Source organism: Tasmannia lanceolata, unplaced genomic scaffold, assembly GCF_043159265.1.
Source record: "Tasmannia lanceolata isolate RefF3 unplaced genomic scaffold, GAP_Taslan_0.1 ptg000020l, whole genome shotgun sequence".
Taxonomy (NCBI): Eukaryota; Viridiplantae; Streptophyta; class Magnoliopsida; order Canellales; family Winteraceae; genus Tasmannia; species Tasmannia lanceolata.
In genome coordinates, this window is record NW_027518697.1 from 2,034,297 (window position 1) to 2,056,379 (window position 22,083).

General features: G+C 37.5%; 2 protein-coding genes across 2 annotated transcripts; one reads left to right on the plus strand and one right to left on the minus strand.

Moving 5' to 3' along the window:
• Nucleotides 1-1,411: 1,411 nt before the first annotated feature.
• On the minus strand, nucleotides 1,412-4,987 carry LOC143854766 ((-)-germacrene D synthase-like). Its single transcript, XM_077364873.1, has 7 exons — nucleotides 4,787-4,987; nucleotides 4,084-4,345; nucleotides 3,415-3,787; nucleotides 3,089-3,307; nucleotides 2,801-2,939; nucleotides 2,431-2,679; nucleotides 1,412-1,912 (listed from the first exon to the last, which is right to left on the minus strand). The coding sequence occupies exons 1-7, from the start codon at nucleotides 4,925-4,927 to the stop codon at nucleotides 1,619-1,621; spliced, it is 1,677 nt and encodes a 558-aa protein (XP_077220988.1). The 5' UTR covers nucleotides 4,928-4,987; the 3' UTR covers nucleotides 1,412-1,618.
• Nucleotides 4,988-8,591: 3,604 nt separating this feature from the next.
• On the plus strand, nucleotides 8,592-12,061 carry LOC143854863 (flavonoid 3'-monooxygenase CYP75B137-like). The gene is made up of 2 exons (XM_077364979.1): nucleotides 8,592-9,553; nucleotides 11,183-12,061. Exons 1-2 carry the CDS (start codon nucleotides 8,639-8,641, stop codon nucleotides 11,816-11,818), a joined length of 1,551 nt encoding a protein of 516 aa, XP_077221094.1. The 5' UTR covers nucleotides 8,592-8,638; the 3' UTR covers nucleotides 11,819-12,061.
• The last annotated feature ends 10,022 nt before the right edge of the window (nucleotides 12,062-22,083 follow it).

Genomic DNA, 22,083 nt, shown 5'->3' on the forward strand with positions numbered 1-22,083 from the left:
CCCATTGCCCAGCTTTAGGGATGCCATACCCCAACCGCAGTTCCAGATATTTGATAGGAAGCATGGCGAGTTGACACCCGAGGGTCCCCGCATAAGCGGCACAAGAAATCGCGTCCACGTTATCTACCTTGGCAAAGAGATCTTTGGGATACTTTGATTGGGAGAGAAATAAACCTCATTGTTCGAAAGTCATGAAGGGTCCCCAAGTCCTTCATTCAAAATTCCTTATTGATGACGATAATGAAGGTGGGTAGGATTTTTTTGTCATTTATGGTAAGGACTTCATTGATGTGGAGAAGTAGAACAAGAATCTTGTCTTTGTGAGTGAAGACAGACATTGGTGAATCCACCTTACAACACCAAAATCCAATAACCAGGAGGTATATGTTGAATCATGAAAACCAAGCCCAGGCCTTTTCAAGTCTACAAAGCGCAGAATGGAAAGATAAACATGATCTGGATGACCAATATCATTACCATAAAGATGTTTTAGCAAGTTTGGCTGATTGATGGATCAGTCCAACATGTATATTCAATATATATGAAGTTGGACTGAGATTTACAAGGATTAGATTTGACATGTTCATGAGATATCTCTAAAATAGAAAATATATGATGATTCTAATCGTCGGATATATACAATAGAAAACATACGATGATTCTAATCACCTAATCCACTAGTTAGAATCGTAGTTAGCGAAACACTGTTTTAAACAGGCATTTTTTAGGTTCGACGTTTGATACTCTGGTTAAAACTTTTACAGCTAAAAAAAAAACTGTCTTTTACGGAAAACGTTCAAAATGTATTAAATGCAGTTCTTTGGCTAACTTTCCAGCTTCACCCCACTATATTTTGTAAATGACAAAATTTTAGATGTATTAAATGTATTTTTATTGTTCCTGTTTATTTGACCATTTTTTACTATGGCTTTTTTAACCAATACCATATTAAACCCAAAAATTTTCCATCGCATTTCTTTGCAGAATCATGTTTTGCTAGCTATGTTCTGGATCGCCTTGGACAGTTTCTTCTCCATGACATATCCATGGTGAGGCACACCTTGTGCATTTTCCTACGAGTTTTAGTAAAAGTTGTGAAATTAAGAGATTTCCACTAAGATTAGTTGATTTCCATTAAAAATAACAGGTGCTTATATAAACCAATTACAGATAAAAATGGTAAGGGATAATGATGAGATTTGGGGAAGACCAGCCTAATCCGTGTTACTACCAAGATTCCCTTACAGTCAACGCTCATGATCTAATCTACTCTAACAAGAACTTTTAATGTGGTCAGATTATTTATTTTCTTTTGTTTTTAACCATCTATTTTGCAGTTCAGCGGTAAGATGATTGTTAGAATAACATGGTTGTGCAGAAAAAAAAGTAAAGAAAAAAGCTTCGAAGTAACTTATACAAACAAGACCCAGAGAACCTTATTCATTTCATAATAGTTAAAAATCACATCTCACTAAAGACATGGAAATGGGCATTTTACGACTCATAGTAATCCCACCCAGTACAAACAAGGATGAGAACAAATACACTTACTAAGAAAGAAAAGAAGAAATACAGTTGGGAAAGAACAGAAGAGATACATAGGAAAGAAACTCCATTCTCACACAGAGATTGGATTGACAAGCATCAATGTGATATTTACTTTAGTCTCTCCTCCTGAATGAGTATACCCATCTCCACGAAGGTAGATGACTTCAGCCACTCGTGCAAGGTTGATTGCAGGCATAAATACAGGCAGAGGGAAAACAGTTGGTTTAAGGCAAGCCTGGTTTACATCTTTCCATGCAAGTGCAGCCATTTCATGCAGCTTTTCACATGCTTCATTGTAAGTCACTCCATACTCATTCATGTAACACTGGACAGCCGATGCAACATGGCCTCTCTTTTGCTCAAACTTCAAACATACAAAACAAAAAATAGTTAGCCATGGAACGGTGGAATTTTAGGAATTTACAGTCATGAATGGAAATATTTTGTTGTCGAAGGGTTCTAGCTCCCTACAACAGGTGGAATAGATGAGACCTATATATGATTTATACAGTCTCTCATGGAGACTATTTGCTAACAAGTTTCCCAAAGGCCAAGTGTCATGCCTCAATCTTTTGTGTCGCATCAGTTCAAAGAAGCTAACTAGGTTGCTGACTCTTTGCTTAATTTTGTCAGTAAAGGAAAAGAGAATGATACATACTGACCATGGCAGGACCTTCTAGAAGGGCTAGAGGCACCTTAAGATGTGACTCTTCGGGCATCCCTAGTATCTCTTGTAAGTAATGCTCCTTTTATTTCGGGTTTTGAGGAAATTAAATTGGTATGTCCTCCTCATGTACTTTTATTCATCAATAAAAATTCAAGTGCAGCCCCTCCCGCCCCACGTTCCTAGATAAATTTTTGGTTTGAGAAAAAATAGCATACCTCAGTGGACTGCATGTCATCAAGCAGTCGGCCAATTAGTGATGCATCCATTACAACCTTTGGTTCGCTCTTCAACCATTCGAATGCCTCTTTGGTCATTACATCTCCCATCCCAGCACAACAATGGACGTTAGCCATATGGACTGCGACGCTAATACAAGAAACACGGAGATATTCTTCTACACTTGGTACAGTATTTCTGTTATACCATTTGTGCTCAACAAAGTAATCTCTAGCCAAAACCTTCATCTGCAAGATAAAACAGAACATAATCAAGACATCATCAAACTTCAACTTTGAAATCTGTGTATCAAACTCTTCTGGGCTCTGGATCAAAATGTATTTTAGTGACGGGTTTTGTTAGTCCCACCGCATCCTTTACATAGTATCCACGATAGGATTTTCCTTCCGGTTCTAGTTCGTCTTCTAATTCCTTGACGGTGTCATAGAGTACAAGAAAACAATCTTTCAAGAACTGTGGGAGCAGATCTAGGCCCTCAAGATCCCACCTGAAAAATAATTAGCTTTCATATCTTAGACTTTCAGATCTTTTAAATATGGACCTTCACATTTCAACAGATGCATAGTGTGGCATCTATCATGGCACACCAGTGTTCAATAGAAAATTTGATAATCTTTTGAGGTGGATAGATCAAACCTATAGATTGCATCAGTGAATAGTTGGAGCTCATCTTCAGTAGCATATACATCATATATGTCATCAACAACTGAGACCATGATTGTCATTTTGGTAGAAAAAATTCTAGCTCGGGAGTATTCTGGCTCATAATACACACCCAAGATCCAATAGTAGCATTCCACCAACCTATCTCTAATGAAAGGTAGCTTTCCTGCAACATCTGTGTCCTTCCACCACCTGCAAGTTATTGAAAAGATCAGTTCAAGTCGCCATTTTAATGGGTTCAATTAGATGCCATTAGTTTAATGGATCCTTATTCAAGTAATGAGAATATGGAAACTTACTTTGTGAGGTCTCTTAGTTCTTTCTTATGCAATTCTTGTAAGATATTGAAATCCAACTTGGCAAGCTCAAGCAACACATCATTCCTTCCTTTCTCCTCCTGGTAGATTGTGAGGTAGCGAATGTTCTCTAGCCGTTGTATGCGCTTGTGCGTGGGTACCTCTAAGGCATGAGCTATTTGTTTGGCAAGAGGAGCGACATCATGGGTCATAGCAGACTTAAGCTGCTCTTTTGTGAAAGTTATGGCTTCATCCAAGATATCATCTCCTCGTATGCTGAGAAATGCGGCTTCATACAGGCTTAGCAAACCCCTCGCATCAGTACTTAAGCTTGCCTTGAAGTTGCCCCGCTCGTCTTTGAACTTTCTAAATACATCTGTTTTCACCGCCCAATATTTATGTCATTGATTATCCACACAAAATATCTCTTAGATCAACAAAATTGGAGAGTAATGAAAAGTACTAGTTCGATGGAGTGGAAGTGATCATTTTCATGTTTCATCAGAGTGTGCAGCAAAACAGAAACAAAGTATAAGGGTCTTCCAAAGCACGAAGAAAAAAAGGCTCAAAGAGGGGGTTCAAGGATGGCTAAGATGGCTGAGGGTGTCACAATTAAACTAAAGTATACCATATATTTTGACAGTGACCAAAATGATGTGGCAAGGGATTTACCAGCAGACACATTGTACCCTTGTTGCCTCAGAAGTCGAAACCGGAGAGAAACGTAATGTAAGTCATCAGTAGAAGCATGAGTTTCTGCAACATAAAGATGGTGTAATGCCTCTTCAATCTCTTTCTCAAAGTGATATTTCACTCCGACCCGTTGGATTGCATCCAGCAAATCCAATTCTTCTAGTGATCCCTTGGCATTGATTAAAATTCTCCTCACTTCTTCCTTTGACACTTCAGCCCTTTTACTCCATGCATCCAGCTTCTGCATTCATGCAATCAACAAACATATGGACATAAGCAAAGTGTTAGAATATGTGAGATCTCACTGTTGGATTGGGTTGAGATCACACTGTTGGATCATCTTGGTGTAGATTAGGCAAGTTAGTTAGGGCCTGTTCATTTAAGATTATGACAACTGATTGTGAGTTCAAAACCTATTATTGGACTGAAAATTAAGGCCTGTTCGTTTAAGATTATGACAACCGATTGTGAGGCCAAAACATATCATTGGACTCACAATTGGTTGTCATAATCTTTAACAGACAAGGCCTTAGACAAGGAAACCTAGGTAGTTTTTTTTTTTACTAGGATGGTCTCCTATAGTTACATGGATTGGATTCTATGTTTATCACCTAAGCGCTCTATATAAGTACGGATTGATTCTTTGTAAATCAAACAATATTAATACAATCCATTCTTTTACCTTGGGATCTTCAGTGTAGGAAAGAAAATGATCGCCCCAAATACTGGGGTGAAATCCTGCTGAGCGGCGAACAGCCGGATTTTTTCCAGTTTCCACTGGAAGGGTGGAGGAAGAAAGAACAGAGGAAGTACTAAGAGCCATGAGAAGTTAGAAATATTAATGCTTTCAATTTGTGAAGGCTTCTTACTTAGATTGAAGGGCTTAAACGCATCAGTATTTAAGGACCCCTGGTAGATGAATCTTCATCTTAAGAAATCGTACTCAAATTATTTTATTTCTCTTGCATGTGCATGGTGAGAAATCTTACACTATTTTTTTTTAATCTTTCGCATGTTAAGAAATCGTGGTCGAATTTTTTTAGCTTTTACTTTGCTTGCCGTGGTGTATCAGGTGGGTCTTTTCTCTCTTTGTTGTTGATTGAGTGTGACTACATGTTTCCACCAAACGAGAATAATGTGAAAGAAGGCAAAATATAGTGTACGATGAGGGCCACGAGGTATTATTCAATTTATGTGTTGGGCAAGGAGGCATGTGGTGGGTGAAAGACAAATGTATACCTTGTAGATCCTTATTTCACAGGCAGAAATACATGGAATGGCTATGATCCGTGCGATTTTGGGGCCACAAACTATTCATGGAGGGGCCCATTTGATAAAAAAAACCTCAATCACTAAAATCTGGCATGTATCATGAGCATCTTACAGTTATCCCACTTGTTTTATAGGTTTTTCTGATTGTGAAATTAAGGATGTTGTGGTCCTACAATAGCACACAATTTGTATTTTGGTTTAGAGCTAGGACACTTCTACTTGGGATTAGAGTTAGGGATTAGAGTTAGGGTTTATTTTGGTTTGTATTTTCTTTGATCATTGTTCCGCAAGGACCATCTCGGTTCTGCTTACTCATACATATAAATATATATTCTGTTGCCTTCTTCAAAAAAAAAAAGAGTTAGGGTTTAGTGGTCCTATTTGGATTTCATGAAAAAAAGTTATGGTGAAAAGTTTTTTTCGTACGAAATTTATTTACTTTCATGATTTAGAAGGAATCAATATGGTATGAGACTTATTTTAGAAAGCCATGGTTGGAAGGTCCCTTTGAATAGATTCAAGTTATGTTGGAAAAAAATTTCTCCGGAAATTTCTTATATTTTCATGATTTAAAGGTAAATATTACTATTATGACTTATTTAGAGAGACATCATCGGAAGATACCTCTAGGGAAAATACCATATACGGTTATTACTTATTCAGAGGGACTGTCTCGTTCCCGACCGTGTGTAAGGTTCAGGGGGTGACAGTATATTATGCATCCTTTAGGGCCCACTTTGCATTATCCCCTTGGTTTGGGAAGTTTTTATTTTCAAATTCAAAATCTCATCTTTGAATTACCATGATAAGGTATCAAGTGCTTCACATTGAATACATGTGAATACAGCGAGGTAGCTGCACTATATAGGCATTATCATTAATGAACTCAATGATTTCAAACAGTCTGATCTTTCTTGGACTCAGCCTTTCGTGTACTCCAAAGGCAACATGTCTTTGGTGAGAATGACCCAAACAAAGTCACCCTGGTGGTGATCCATTGTTGTTTTATACACAGGTCATGCCTATCTTGTAATATGTTCAGCATATATATCATCTGCTTTCATGCTCGCCTGTCTCATCTGAGGTACAAATTATGCAGTAGATTACCAAAACTCATGATAAGAACTTCTGGGGTAGTGCTCTTCGCTTGGTTATTAGTATTTTCCTCGATCAAATGGATGAACTCCTCGAGTTGGAAGTTGATATTTTCAAATGTCATTTCTCGGGCCATGGGTAGTGATGATGGTCCGTGGAGATTAGGCAAATACATCGATGATATTTGAGATATATAGTTCCTTTACTCATGTTATTAGGATTGTCAACTATTTGGCCAATCAATTTAATCTTTCAAAAAAAAAAAAAAAACTATTTGGCCAATCATTCCGCCAAATTGGGTAATTATCAGACACTTTGTATAATGGGAAACTCCTACCTGATGAGGAACCGGTACCGGCCAAAGTATAAAAGGGCGTATTCTAGTAGGAATTGTGTGAGTGGCATAATTGTCATAAGCGTAAGTGGCATTAGATGTAAATGTCCATGTATTTTGTAGGTTGTAATTGTAATAGGGTAAATTTGTAATAATTGAGTAATTGAGGGGCATGTAGTGACGATTTGAATGTATGGGAGGGAAAATAAGCTACTTGCACACTATAAATAAGGTACAGCTCCTTTCATTTGGGGACTTTTTTATAACATTTTGCTGATTTTGAAGAGCATTGTAAACTCTAGCTTTAAGAGAAGAAGTTGTTGTAAACAGAGCCCAACTCAATATGTTATAAGTACTGCCAAAATGTGTCCAAAGCAAATATTAGTTGGTTCAATGTGACACGGCCGAGCATTCAGTCAGTACAGTTGAGTACTCATCGACGTGATTATATCTCGATCGAGATATTCATATGAGTTTTTATTTACTTGGTAGGAAAAATGCATTCTCTAATAAAAACTTATGGTAAAAAGAAGTCAACTCAAGCGGGTCTAATTGATGCAGAGAGTTTTGAAACAGTGATTTTAACAGTATCTTTTAACCCAAATTTATGGAGGAACCCGTACTGGCACCTAAGTTTTATTGATATTAGGGAAAAATAGAAGAGGATTATATGCCGTCTAGCATAAAAGCCCAAAGAAAACTAGAAAGAATCAACTAAAATGAATACTAGGAATACCCAATGAGTCACATCTCATAGCCCTCCTTGGAGATCTAGGCAGATCCTTCCACATCCAAAATGTTTTACGTGTGTGGCTGTTGGTTTTAAACAACACTTGAAAACTTAGAATATAGAGACACACCCTATGAAGTGTGGGCTTGTCTAATCACTCCCTCTTTTGTTTCTTGTAAATGCTGCTTTGTGTCCTAAAAAGCATGTCAAGAAGACTCCTATTTTTTGTGTCTTCGAACAGAAAGAGTCGTTTTACTCGTTTTGCTCTAAAATATTTGCAAACATCATCTGAATATGAAAATTATAGTATATATACTTGTTGTAAGTTTTTAATTTCATAAACTAATGGAGAGTCATCTGCGTGGTAACCAACGTGCAAATGTACATGAAAACAACCATTACTCGGAGTGCCAGGACATGCAAGGAAACGGCTTGGACCAGGGCGGCGTGGGGGTTGGACCCACAATCTATCATTTTCTGTTCTTTTATCTATAGCAAAAATGATTCTAGAAGATAACAATTCTAATTTTTTTAGGAGAAAAATAAGTTTGCATTGAAAATGAGAGAACATTTAGTTGTGAAAAAATACACCAAATAGCAAGTGCAATTTTCCATCCACCAAGTGGACTACCAAACAAAACAAATAATTTCTCTCAATCACCATAATCTACCTGTATCACGTGGGAAGATGAATAGGGCACGAAATGAAAATGGTTTTGGATTTTAAGAATTGATTTTGAGTCAACAACTGATTATTGGACTTAAAATTGTGTTTGTTTTCATGTCCAATAATCAATCATTGACTCAAAATCCAAAACGAACAGGTTGAGTCACTCAATCGACTTTCAGAATCATCTAATCTATGCAACTTTTAAGCTGTGGTCCATCCACAAAATGGCCCACCGACTGTCACTTTCTGTAGGAAGACAACTTCAAATGTTACTTTGTTATTAAAAATGGTTACTCAGTCAGTGTCTGTAAATAGAAGAAACAATCCAAGAACCATAAACAGAATAAGCAATCCAAGCAATGCCCTTAAATACCCACCCCTCTCAACCTTCACCCCATCTCACCCTTGACCCAAACTTTCCACCTTCTTTGCCATGGACCTTCTAACTCCCACCACTCTTCTCAAGTTCTCCATTGCATCCTCCATTGCTGTAGTCTTGATTTCTTGGTTAGTACGCCGGATCATGAACACGATCAATGGAACATTACCGTTACCGCCGGGCCCAATGGGCCTACCATTAATCGGTAATCTTCCATTTATCGAGCCCGATCTCCACCGCTATTTTCTTAAATTGTCCAAGATTTATGGCCCAATTTTTAAGCTTCGGCTCGGAAACAAGCTCTGCATAGTACTACATTCCCCATCCGTGGTGAAGGAAGCCCTCAAAGACAATGACATAACCTTCGCGAACCACGACAAATTGGCCGGAGCTGAAATAATCACTTATGGTGGAAATGACATTGTATGGAATCCATACGGGCCCGAGTGGCGAATGCTCCGTCGCGTTTCCGTCCATGATTTTATCAATAACACGACGCTCGAAGTTGGCCGTGCCTTTCGCCGGAAGGAAATTCGTCGGATGGTTAACACCTTGTATCACCATGCCGGAACTCCGGTTAACATTGGTGACTATACAACTCAAACAATCTTCAACACAATGACAAGTATGCTATGGGGTGGTACAGTAGGGAAAGATACCAAAGTTGCTTCGGAGTTTAAAGAGGTGCTCGCGGGAATCGTTGATCTGTTGGGACAGCCCAACATTTCTGATCTTTTTCCAATCATAGCCCGATTTGATTTACAAGGCGTGGAGCGTAAAATGAAGGGTCTTATGTCATGGTTCGATCGGATCTTCGATGATATCTTAGATCAACGGATAGAAATGAACAAGGCAACTGGAGATGATAAAGGAGAAACCAAGGATTTCCTCGATATCCTACTGCAACTAAAGAATGGTGCCGATCCCAAGACGGTTTTGACCATGTCCCACGTCAAGGCCCTCATGCTTGTAAGTTTCTTTTTATCTTAGTTACAAAAATACTTTATACTTGGTTCGAGAACTTAGTCTAAAGAGTTCCATCAGTCATGGAGCTTTTGGGGTATTGATTATAAGGGCCTATGGAGCTTTTGGGGTACTTAGCATTTGGGTTCATGTTGTGTTCGAAGAAAAAGGCTACGTGGAGCAACCTGCTTGAAAGCCTACATAGAGTACCCCCACCGGGCAAAAGTGGCACCGTGTGTGAAAGGGGCAACCTAGAGCAACTAGCATGAAAACTTGTCACAAAGTAGGCTGCCAATGGAAGCGGCCAGGGACGGAGCAACCTGCTTGAAAGCCTACATAGAGTGCCCCCTCGATTTTTGCCGAAAATTTTTCCTACTAATTAGGATGAGGAAAATGATTGTGAGCTTGAAGCTCATATAGCTTATATGAGTTTGAGGGCCCAAACACATGGGTCCTACATTTTTTGTGGTGATCCAAACCATACATTTTCAAGGCCCCATCACAGATAGGTTGTGTACCAAAAATCAGCTCCATTGAATCATCTTAACCCCTCAACTTTTGGATGGGTTAGGATGATCCTATGGAGTTGATTCTTTTTTCCTTCTATTAACGAAAAGTTAGGCTTTAAGAGAGGATTGCGGATTTGTGGTTGATAGAAAGGGTTTTTGCTCTTTTCACACATATTGCCCATATTTATAACTATAACTACAAAATTGCACTCACACAAGAAAGTCTTTATGATTTAAGGAGCAATTTTGAGATTTAAAGAGGGACGTTAGTCGTGCAAATATTTTGTGACTAAAACTACCAAATTGCCCTCTCCTCGGTAATAATTTTGGGATTTAAAAAGGGACATGAGTGAACATGTATATGAAATCAAGACCATTGATCTTGTAAAATTTCATCGGGCATGGTCTTAGTACCATCCTAAATGGTACTAAGAGGCGGCTGTCCCAAGTAGAAAAAAGGGCCGGATATATCACTTCGCCTCATGTTTTGATGGGGGCGGGGCCTATACTTTTATGGGCTACGAATGCTTAGTTACTCAAATCTTATGACTTGTGAGAGCTTCAAAATTAATTTGGAAGACGATGAAGTGAGTAAATTTTTTGGGGGCAGAAAAAATAAATATAAACAATTTTTAATTTGAATGTAATTTGAATTAAAATTTGTGTAATTTTATGTTTTTTACTTTAAGATAATTTATTGATTATTATATAACAACTATTTTTTGCCCCCCGTGGGGCAAATTCTTGGCTCCGCCCCTGGAAGCGGCGACCTGGGAAAGACTACATGGAGAACAACCAGAGTGAAAGCCGTCACAAAATGACCTACATGGCTATAAAGCATAACTTGGCTCCCTCTAATAGCAAGGGGTGTGGAAATATCAATTAAAAGAACAGACCATGGAATTGACATCCCCCCCCCCCCCCCCCCCGCGCGCTATTAGAGCTATTTGAGCATTATGGAGGAAGTTCCTCCGTAATGTTATTCAGCCTAGTTCTATTCGGGTTTTTGTATATTGGTTAGGTACCTAATGAATATTATGTTTGTTTCACAACACACTCCAAACACAAATGTGACTTCATTCATTCATTCTTCACCCCACCACTTACATCACTATTTATTGCCCAGGATTTGGCGATTGGTGGAGCCGAGACGACGTCGACTACATCAGAATGGGCCATGACCGAGTTGATGACACACCCGGAGGTTACTGAGAAACTCCAACAGGAATTAGAGACAGTGGTAGGAAAGGATAACATTGTAGAAGAGCATCATATATCGAAATTGCATTATTTAGATGCGGTGGTGAGAGAAATCCTTCGTATGCACCCGGGTCTCCCGCTCTTGATCCCACACATGCCTAGCGAATCGTGCCAAGTTGGGGGATATACCATCCCCAAGGGTTCTAGGGTCTTCATCAACGTGTGGGCAATACAAAGGGACCCTTCAGTTTGGGACGATCCATTAGAGTTCAAGCCAGAGAGGTGGTTTAATCCTAACAACGCCAATGTGGAGCTCAACGGAGTAGATTTCCGTTTCTTACCATTTGGGTCAGGGAGGAGGACTTGTGCAGGATTCACCTTAGCAGAAAGAATGCTTACATATAATTTGTCTTCACTCTTGCATTCATTCAATTGGAGATTGCCCGATGGGGGGAAGCTCGAGCATGAAGAAAAATTCGGCCTTGTTCTAAAGAAAAAAAATCCGCTGATTGTCATCCCCACACCACGACTATCCAACCCAGGGCTCTACAACAATGCTTGAAGATAATCACAACTCTTTGGATTGCTCTCAAGTAGTTCTAATAAGGTTTTGGTATAATGTTTTGGCATCTATGCTCCTTATGTTATGACCTTAGAGTTATATTTTGCTTTTGTTTCAGTTTATTTTAGTAAGATAGATGAATGTATTGCCAATGTCTTCCTTTATTGTCAGGTATATATGCCTGAATCGACTTATGTACTCAAGTAATAAATTAAATATATCATTATCCTTTTAGAGCCTCAATTTTCAAATGATCCCCAAAGAGGTTGGTGTATGCAATTTGTAGCTTTTGAAGAAATTCATAGGGAAAAAAAATCAAAATAGTCATCGAAGAATGATTGTTCCGTGTTCTATTGAATATAGACCCACGACCATTTCCAGCCGTTTTAAAGGCAGGAATTGCCCAAGTAGAAAAATTAAGTAATGGATAATGATATATAATGACCATTTCCATTGGGTCATCTCATAATAACTAGTTGCTGTGGACCCCGATCCGAGGACGGCGGTGAGGGAACGAGTCCCTAACACCCTCTTGATCATCCACGTGTGAATTAGAGCTCTACCAAGGAACTCTCGAAACGGTTGCCACCCTCATAGCATAGCACGAGTGGCGATACAAAACGAATGAGATACATCCTGATCAGGAGCCAAGGCTCGAAACCGAGATGTACCTAAAAATAAACTCAGAGTCGCCATCCATGGATAAGTCATGGAACCCCAAAATCAAATCCTCTGTGCAATGGATAACCAGAAATATATATGGGTTCGTGTCTGATTGCGAATGGAGAATGTCTGAAGAGCACCCCCAATTCGTCCGAGTGCAAGCACTTGGTCTCTTATGCCATTTTCATTAACTCCAAAGAAGTTTAGGTAAAAATCATGTGAAATGGGAACAAATATCCCCGAGTAAACGTTTACCTAATCATGCATGACTCGGGGATAAAATAATAAGCACACATAAAATAAAATAAAAGATGTGTCACCTAATGACAGCTAGGTTGTAAGTGACATGCCTAACTGGTGTCTAGGTTCTAGTGGACATACACATACAAGCTACAGCTAAAGGTATATGATCAGTACAAGAAAGTAAGAAAACACATCAAAACATACAATAAATCCTAAGACTCTAAAACATTAGCCCGAGTCCTTGGATGGTCTGATATTCATCCAAAGAAGCCTACGTATCCCCGCGTCCACGAGAATCAAGGTAACATAGTTCTTCGTGCCTATTCTAAGCTATGATGCCTAAGACACCTAGCCCTCCATCCTAGACTCGATCTAAAAGACCGGACCAATTATTAAAGTTCATTGTATGATTATTTAAATTCCAGTGAATTATGGATTTTAGGACACCCTATATGCCCTAACTAAATGCAGGTTAGCCTTAAGCTAATGCAGGTGGTTTTCTACAACATATGTGTAACTAGGCTGTACGTCCTAAGGAAAACAATGGGATCACTAACGTATCTTAGACCTAGTCATCACTCGGTGATGTGGATCACCAACTGACCGGACGGAGGCGCTCCTATAACTCTAAGATAGACCCTTAACTCTAAAGTAAGCACACAACAATCAAGCAAACAAACAACCTATCAAAAGAAACTTCTAACTCTAAAACTCTCTATCTAAGAGAAACTCCTAACTCTAGAGGACTATTTTTTGAAAACAAGGTTTTAAAGGTGTTTGAAAGATTTTCAAAGTTTATTTTACAAGGTTTGGCTGGACTTGGGATAAAGATCCCAAGCTGCACTTTGTACCTCGTGAGAGAGGATCAAGCCAATGTAGTTCAAAACGAACTCTCTTAATTGCTAATTCTAAAACACTCAACACTTTAAATTTTTTTTAGGTTTTCAAATGTTTTTATGTTTCAAATTTCTAATGTTTTTGAGTTTTAAAATATTCAATGTTTTTGGATTTTAAATTTTTTTAATGTTTTTGAAGTTTAAAGAGTTTTCACCCTTTTGGTCAAAGACCTAAGGGAATGTACAAAGCAAAATCCTAGGGCTAACAGGGGAAACCCCTAAACGAGGTAAACTAACGCCAAAGACGAGGGAATGATCTAAGATCGCAAATAAGAAAGGCTCTAATGAGACTGTGCTAGTCTCTAACAAAGAAGAATGACGACAACACTAAGGAGAAACTCCTAACAGATAATACCAAGGAAGGAGTACAACTGAGACAGAGGCTCTCTAATAATACCACGAAAAGATGAATGAGTCAAAGACTCTCCGATAATACCTCTAAAGTAAACAACTGAGTCAAAGACCTCCAAACAAGGACAAATGAGTCAAAGACTCTCTAATAATACTGCTAAGCAAGATAACTGAATCAAAGACTCCCTAACAAGGACAAATAAGTCAAAGACTCTAATATTACTGTTAAGCAAGATAACTGAGTTAAAGACTCCCTAACAAGGACAAATGAGTCAAAGACTCTCTAATAATACTGCTAAGCAAGATAACTGAGTCAATGACTCCCTACAACACTACTTAAAGGACGAGTGAGTCAACGACTCTCTAATAAAAACCACTAACGAAGATAAATGAGCCAAAGGCTCTCTAATACTACAACTTAAAGGATGAATGAGTCAAAGAGTCTCTAAAAGGAGCTGCTCTAATATAAGGCTGGGTAAGCCTTCTAAAAAAGGAAACCCTCTAAATCAGACAAGGCTTGTCTCCAAATAGGAACTCTAAAAATGAGGCAAGGCATGCCTCCTACGAGAAAACTCCCTACCAAATTAAGGTGACGCCCCAGAGGGGGATACTCTAAACAACAAGGCTCGCCTCCAAGGGAGGATCGCCTTAGTGAGACAAAGCATGTCTCCTACGGGGAAAACATCTAACATTAACGAGGCAAAGCATGCCTCCTATGAGGGATTCTTCTAATGAGACGAATGCTGACTCCCTAAAGGGAGAGGCTCTAAGCAACGAGGCTTGTCCCCAGAGGAGAGCTGCCTAGCGAGACAAATCATGTCTCCTAAAATGGAGGGATTAATGAATAAGGGTGTCTAAAAGAGTAAGTAAGTCTACTAGTTGAAAGAGGGGAGCGCTACTCAGACTAAGCAAGTCCCCTAAAATAATGGGCTTGGGCTAGCACCTTCATCGCCCTGGCGATGATGAGCTATTTTATCTTCCACCATGCCAGTGAGCACCATGAAACCCACCATGAATGAAATACACCATCCATTAACCCTATGTCCTAAATTTCATACCCCATAACTTCAAGAAGAATAAAGAAATCCAAACAACTGGAACTGACATATGCCATTAAAGAAATGATATTCAAACCATAGTTCCAAACAATTCAACAATAAAAATCAATTAACTTGCAGATAATCTCTTGCATATAATCCAAGAGAGACAGCTAGCTATTTTGGGTCACACAATATGAAAAGTATTTGAAATGAATTGTCATCCACCACATCCAGCTTAATTTTTATGATTTTTGAATTGATAAATTCACAAAGGACATGCAATGGTTGCAAAGTGAACTCTAGTTAAACTTTTATAACTAGGAATTTAGGAACTACAAGCTGTTTAATCATCGTCTCAACTCAAATCATGATCATACATAGGCAGGATAACCTGACAATGAGCATTCAATAACTATGACCAAGAAATATATCTTAGAATTATGCTTTTGAGAATGTAAGGTTTAAACATGAAACCAATTTAACCGATCAGTTCATCAATAACAGAGCCAAAGAAAACTGAAATTTACGGATCCTGCTTAGGTAAAGGCTGCAAATATCAACAATGGTAAGGGCTGCCATTATCATTATAAAGAAATGTGCATATCAACACATAGTAATTCAATTTTCAGCTCCCTACACTTACTTTAAGGAAATGATATCCTCACAGTAGCCCTAAGAATTTCAATTTCAAGTTCAATTTCAACTATACATATCACATCATCATCATAACCATTAACCTTATAAAGAACTTCCTCTATTCTCCAGAGAATGAACTATTCATTTCCCAACCGATTTACAAGAATCAATACATGTAGCGGATGCAATTTACAGATGAAATCAAGACAGACAATAAGAGTCAAAGAAATATATGAATAGCACAATTACCCTGCAATTTAAAACTCTCATGTATCATAACAAGATGTGATTTCTAATTCATACTATCGTAACAAGTTGTATACGCACAAAAAAAACCACATTTCTTATCAAAACATGTTAATGAAAACCTGGATTGTTGCTGAGGCTCTGATCCGAACAGATTATGATTAGAGCTCAAAGAGGGTTGCTAGCGATGCTGATCTTTGCCAATAGAGCTCAAGCTTGCTGCCCCCCTCTCTGCACCATCTTTTGCCCCAAATGAGAAAACCCCCTCCTCTGATTTTATTCAACGAAAATGGGGTTTAAGAGACGGTTTTGGTGGTGGTAAATGGTGGCTGAGGGTTTAAAGAAAGGGATTCAAGGAGATAGTGGCTAGGGTAGGGTCGGAGGTAGCAATCGGAGGTGAAGGGTCGGATTTAGGTTTGGAAGATGGTGAAATGGAAATGGGTTTGAGGGTGGTGGAAAACGGTGGAGGAGATGGCGGTGTATTTTAATGGCTGCAAATGGGGGAGCATCCAAGTGGGTTTGATGGTGAAAGAAATGGCAGAGGAGATGGAGGTGATTAAGATGGGGATGAAGGCTGGGGGTGGGATTCGGTCGGAGATGGGGGGTCAAGAAATTAGGTTTAGGGTGGAGATGAGAGATGGTGTTGGTGGTGGAGGAGGTGGTAATCTGAGAAGGGGTGAGATGGAAGAAATGAAGATGGAAGAACTTAGGAGGTGGCTGGAGGTGGTGGATTCCGGCAAGGAATAGGGGTTGGATTTACAAGGGATTTGGTCGAAGAATGGGTCTTGGCCGAAGCTGGGTGATTGGGCCGATGGTGCTCGGGGTCGGATTTAATGGAGGTGGTGGCCGGAGATGGATTTGCAAAGTCGTAATGGGGAAGATAGAGGTGATGTAAGAGGACGGCCAAGATGGGGAGGCCGGATCTCCGGCGAGACATCATAGAAGATGGGGATGGGCAAAGCTTTCCACCATCTCTCTCTCTCTCTCTCTCTCTCTCTCTCTCTCTCTCTCTCTCTCTCTCTCTCTCTTTCTCTTTCTGCTTTCTCCTCCTCCCTCCTTAATTTCTGAAAATCTCAGATCCAAATCTGAGATTTTCTCTCAAAATCTCAGATCTGGATCTGAGATTTCCCTTTCAAATCTCCTCCTCTCTTCTCTCCCTCTCTCTGCTTTCTCCTCTCTCTGTCTCTTCTGAAAAACGAAGAATCCTCCTCTCTTTTTTTTATTGAATTTTTTTTATATATTCACCTGATGGCTGCCGATATTGGCACTCCGAAAATTGATGGGCGCACAAAAATTGATTGGCGCGCCCGTCAATTTGTCCTATTATTGCTTGGGTTGGCCCGCTGCAGGATAAATCACCCCCCTTTTGGATTCGTACTACGCACACTGCCCTGGCTCGTTCACTGAGCAAACGCGCTTGGATCTCGACGAAATTTTACGGAGACCTAAGGGAGACCTTAAGCTACCCTAGGGTTCAATTTGTGACCCCAGCTCACTGATTTGATGAGGCTTCGCACAAACATAGCGAACCTGGGTCCGGTCAAAATGGGGTGTCTACAGTTGCAGACCCGTGCGATGCACAGGGCGGCCTAAAAAAAGAAAGCTTTATAACATTTTAAAAAAAAGAAAAAGAAAAGAAGAAACATTCATAAGGAAAATATAGAGAAAGTTTCAATAGAAAAGGCTATAAGAAATCCATCTAGAAAAGCAAACATATATCTTAAACAAACAAATAATAATAATTGAAATACATAACAAATTTAAGCATTATAACAAAGGAATTCATAAAATTTCGCCAAACAGATGAATAATCCAAAATAAAATCAGAAAATTAAAGACCCTAAAAACATAATGCCAAGACCTCCAAATACAATTATCTAAGGCCTAACAATTGGAAATCAACACCCATTTCCCCAAATCTTCAGATGAAAAGCACTGCTAAATTGCTAGAATCTTTCTAATCTAACCTAATTTCCTAATAAGTCTAGGTTATCTCTTCTAATCTACTTGCCTTATCTACCACCACAACGATCCGATGGTAAGTTCCCAACCTAATCCAACGGTGAGATTACATAATTTTCTAATCACTCTAGATTACCTCTGCTAATCTACTTGCATTATCTACCACCACAATGATCCAATGGTGAGATCTCAACCTAATCCAACACCAAGAACTCACATATTATAACACACAGGATGGCCAGGTAAAAAAAGGAAGTGAATATATCATTTCCCTTATACAAAATACACAGGCAACAACATTTTATGATTTTCTACAAGACTTGGACTTGATACTTTAATATGATCATGCTAGAATGACACAAAACATCTTTGAAAGACCTTAGGTGAAGAGGCCAACTATCTAATCAGCTCCATGTACATAAAAATGTAATGTACTGAGAGAAAACCTTTCCATGGAGTGATAGTTAATGTCAATATATATATAGAGTAAGTATAAGCCGCATAGTACTGGGTTTGTAATCATGTATATTACACAAACATCGTTGAAAACAGTAACTGTGTGTTAGCCCTTTCTTTTAGGATTAATCACTTATTTGTATTATACAAATACAATTACCATTAGAATTAGATTAGGAGACAAAATGCCTATTTGAATACATCTAAAAGATATTTGCATATATGCAGATTCCTTTATGCAAATGGTTTTGAAATTATCTATGAATTTTTTTTAAATAATCTCCTAGAAATTATAGAGTTAGAGGCAGAATCCACATAACAATTCACAAGAAAAAAAGCACTACATGTGGGACATTAAAGAAGGATTAATGTCCCACATGTAAAGAAGATAATAATAAAATAATCTTATTGTGATTAAGAAAAAGAAGAAGAAATGTAACATTTAAAAAAAGAAAAGCACATCCACATTGTTATTAGAAAAGAAGAAATGTAACTTACTAATGTTGTTATCTCTGTAGAAAAAAGTTATAAATAAGGTTTTAATATTTCATTTAGTATGATAAAAACGTTCTTATATTGATCCTCTAATCGAAGCACATAACAACTCCCAAAATACATTCTCATACAACGCTGATTCTCAAAAGTGTTGTAACAAACTGGTAGTTGTGAAAAAAAAGATTGCAGAATCCACATAACAACTCACAAGAATAAAAATAATATATATCAAGAGTTCTTTAGCAAATTCAAATAGAAAATCACGAAAAATTAGTAATTTTCGAAAATAAGCAAAAGGACTGTTTGTATAATTTTAATTAAAATGGAGTAAATACATAACTCCATTATCTTATTAATTGTCACAAAAATTACAACAATTATAAGTACCAAAATGTTCCATTTCTTGTAGCAGTTGGGTATTCAAAGGGAAAAAATCAGAGAAAGTCAACAAAGAAACTTACATAGTAGAAATAAAATTACAATGAAATATTGATCCCTAATGTAATTTGATTTATCCCATCGTCACCACCTGCCAAGAACACCCTCATCAAGAATTCTGTAGCAAATTTCAACCAAACCTATTAAAGCAGAGCATATAGGAAGGAAAAAAGAAAAAGAAAACGAACTTGAAAGAGAACCCTTTTAATCAAACCCATTAAAGCAGAGCATATAGGAAGGAAAAAAGAAAATGAAACCCATTAAAGCAGAGCATATAGGAAGAAAAAAAGAAAACATACCTGAAAGAGAACGCCTTACCCTTAGATAACACAACCTTCTATTTTCCTCTGGAGTAATTCTGAAAGGGTCACACCCTGTAAACAACATACTCAAAGTCTCAGAGCAGAGAAGGTAGAAACAGAAACCTTAGAAAAATAAAAGGGAATAATCAATTATAGAGATGTTGAGAGATATGATCTAGAACATTCCATTGTTACATAAACACTTAGTATAAAATCATTAATCAAGAAAAATGAAAAGAAAATACAATCCCAGCATTCTGTCATCTGCAAAATAAAAATTCTACGTGTCAGATATATCAAAAAGAAATCGCATTTCAAATAACAATGGTACTGATTTAATACATAATAGAAATTGTGGCATGAGTTATATCATATGCAAACAACACTCAAAATAAAATGAAAAAATAATGCAGATCAGAGAAAACCATGAATCTAAAGAAAACTAAAACACATTGCCTATTCACAAATAGAGGCAACAATGTAAAGTGAAGGTTCAAAAAATCTAAGTAATAGACCCTGTCAATGGACACAACAATCTTGGAAACTTAAAAGAAGGGGCAAATCCCTTAATTATAGGAAGTGGAAACATTAGCGTGAAGGAATGCGAGAAGATTATACTAAGGGGTAAATCCCTTAATTATAGGAAGTGGACACGTTGGCACAACCACGTGGTGGAGATAAACATCATCGGTTTTTGAAAGAGAGAGTAAAAGGGGATACCAATCGTTGAGAGAGAAACATCGTGGCTCTTTTTAGAATATTAATTACAAATCCTTACACATACAGAAATTGAGTGTATATTATTCGGACCGTATATACATAGAGGTTGCGTGTATACCTGAAATTCTAAATAACACCTCTTAAAAGAGGCTTTACGCAGAAGATGTGTGTATAGAGTGGGACTTATATAGATAGATAGATAGATAGATTAGATTAGATTATATGAATAGATAGATATTTTAGCATATATTTTAGAAAGAAAAGAGTCATATATATATATATATATATATATATATATATATATATATATATATATATATATATATATATATTTCTAAAATCCAAATATATCAAGTTATGAAAGAGTTTTACGTTTATGGAGGAGGGTTGTCTTTTTCTCCAACAAATAGAAATAATTTTGCTAATATACGTAGGATATTGACAATAGAAACAATTTTGCTAAAAAATAGGATATGATGAGATTTTTTCTAAAATCCAAATATATCAAGTTATGAAAGAGTTTTACGTTTGTGGAGAAGGGGTACCACGTGGCGCAACCACGTTTTCCAGGATTCTGTGTATAGACCCTTAATTTTAGGCGATATTTCCATTCCTTGATTTTAGCCTTTTTTCAAATCCAAAATAAGAAGCGTATTTTACTATTTTAGGAGATTTAATCTGTGGAGAGATATTATTTTAATCCCTTAATTATAGGAAGTGGGCACGTGGCACAACCACGTGGTGGAGATAAACATCATCGGTTTTTGAAAGAGAGAGAGAGAGTAGAAGGGGATACCAATTGTTGAGAGTGAAACATCGTGGCTTTTTTTAGAATATTAATTACAAATCCTTACACACACAGAAATTGAGTGTATATTATTCGGACGGTATATACATAGAGGTTGCGTGTATACCTGAAATTCTAAATAACACCCCTTAAAAGTGGCTTTACGCAGAAGATGTGTGTATAGAGGGGAACTTATATAAAAAGATAGATAGATAGATAGATAGATAGATTAGATTAGATTAGATTATATGAATAGATAGATATTTTAGCATATATTTTAGAAAGAAAAGAGTCCTATGAATATAAATATATATATATATATATATATATATATATATATATATATATATATATATATATATATATATTTCTAAAATCCAAATATATCAAGTTTTGAAAGAGTTTTACGTTTATGGAGGGTTGTCTTTTTCTCCAACAAATAGAAATAATTTTGCTAATATACGTAGGATATTGACAATAGAAACAATTTTGCTAAAAAATAGGATATGGTGAGATTTTTTCTAAAATCCAAATATAAATGCAAATAGGAGAAATTAGAGGAAGCGTGGAGTTGAAGAGATTTTGTATGGTAGGCCACATAAATATTGTATGATCTGTTTTTTGCAAAAGACGTTTGAAATGTTTTTTTAGAATTCCGACTTTTGCAAAGAGGAGGGGACACGTGGCAAAGCCTCTTTTTACCACATTCAGCTTTACTTATATATACTAGTTGCAAAGCCGTGCGTTGCACGGGGTTGACTAAAAAAGAAACTGAATCATAAGAAATTGTGGGAAACATGTTTAAAAGTTATTGGGAAATGATATTTCCACTACCGTATTTTGATGATCTCACTCCTAACTTTATTAAAATGTACGGTATGGCCTGCAGCATAGGATGATCCAAACCGTCTATTAGATGGGCCCCAACCTATATATATAAACTGAGAAGTCCCATTATAGGAAAGATCTCCATTCATGAAATAATACCTCTTCATAATTTTTCTTTTAAACTCTTTTAATGGTAAGATCT

What these genes read in the sequence shown, in the direction of transcription:
- LOC143854766 (XM_077364873.1), bottom strand. Translation starts at nt 4,927, where the DNA reads ATGGCTCTTAGTACTTCCTCTGTTCTTTCTTCCTCCACCCTTCCAGTG. An exon ending in TTCACTGATGCAATCTATAG is followed by an intron (nt 2,940 to 3,088) that starts GTTTGATCTATC and finishes ATTATTTTTCAG; the next exon opens with GTGGGATCTTGAGGGCCTAG. An exon ending in ATGACATGCAGTCCACTGAG is followed by an intron (nt 1,913 to 2,430) that starts GTATGCTATTTT and finishes GTATGTTTGAAG; the next exon opens with TTTGAGCAAAAGAGAGGCCA.
- LOC143854863 (XM_077364979.1), top strand. Translation starts at nt 8,639, where the DNA reads ATGGACCTTCTAACTCCCACCACTCTTCTCAAGTTCTCCATTGCATCC. An exon ending in ACGTCAAGGCCCTCATGCTT is followed by an intron (nt 9,554 to 11,182) that starts GTAAGTTTCTTT and finishes TTTATTGCCCAG; the next exon opens with GATTTGGCGATTGGTGGAGC.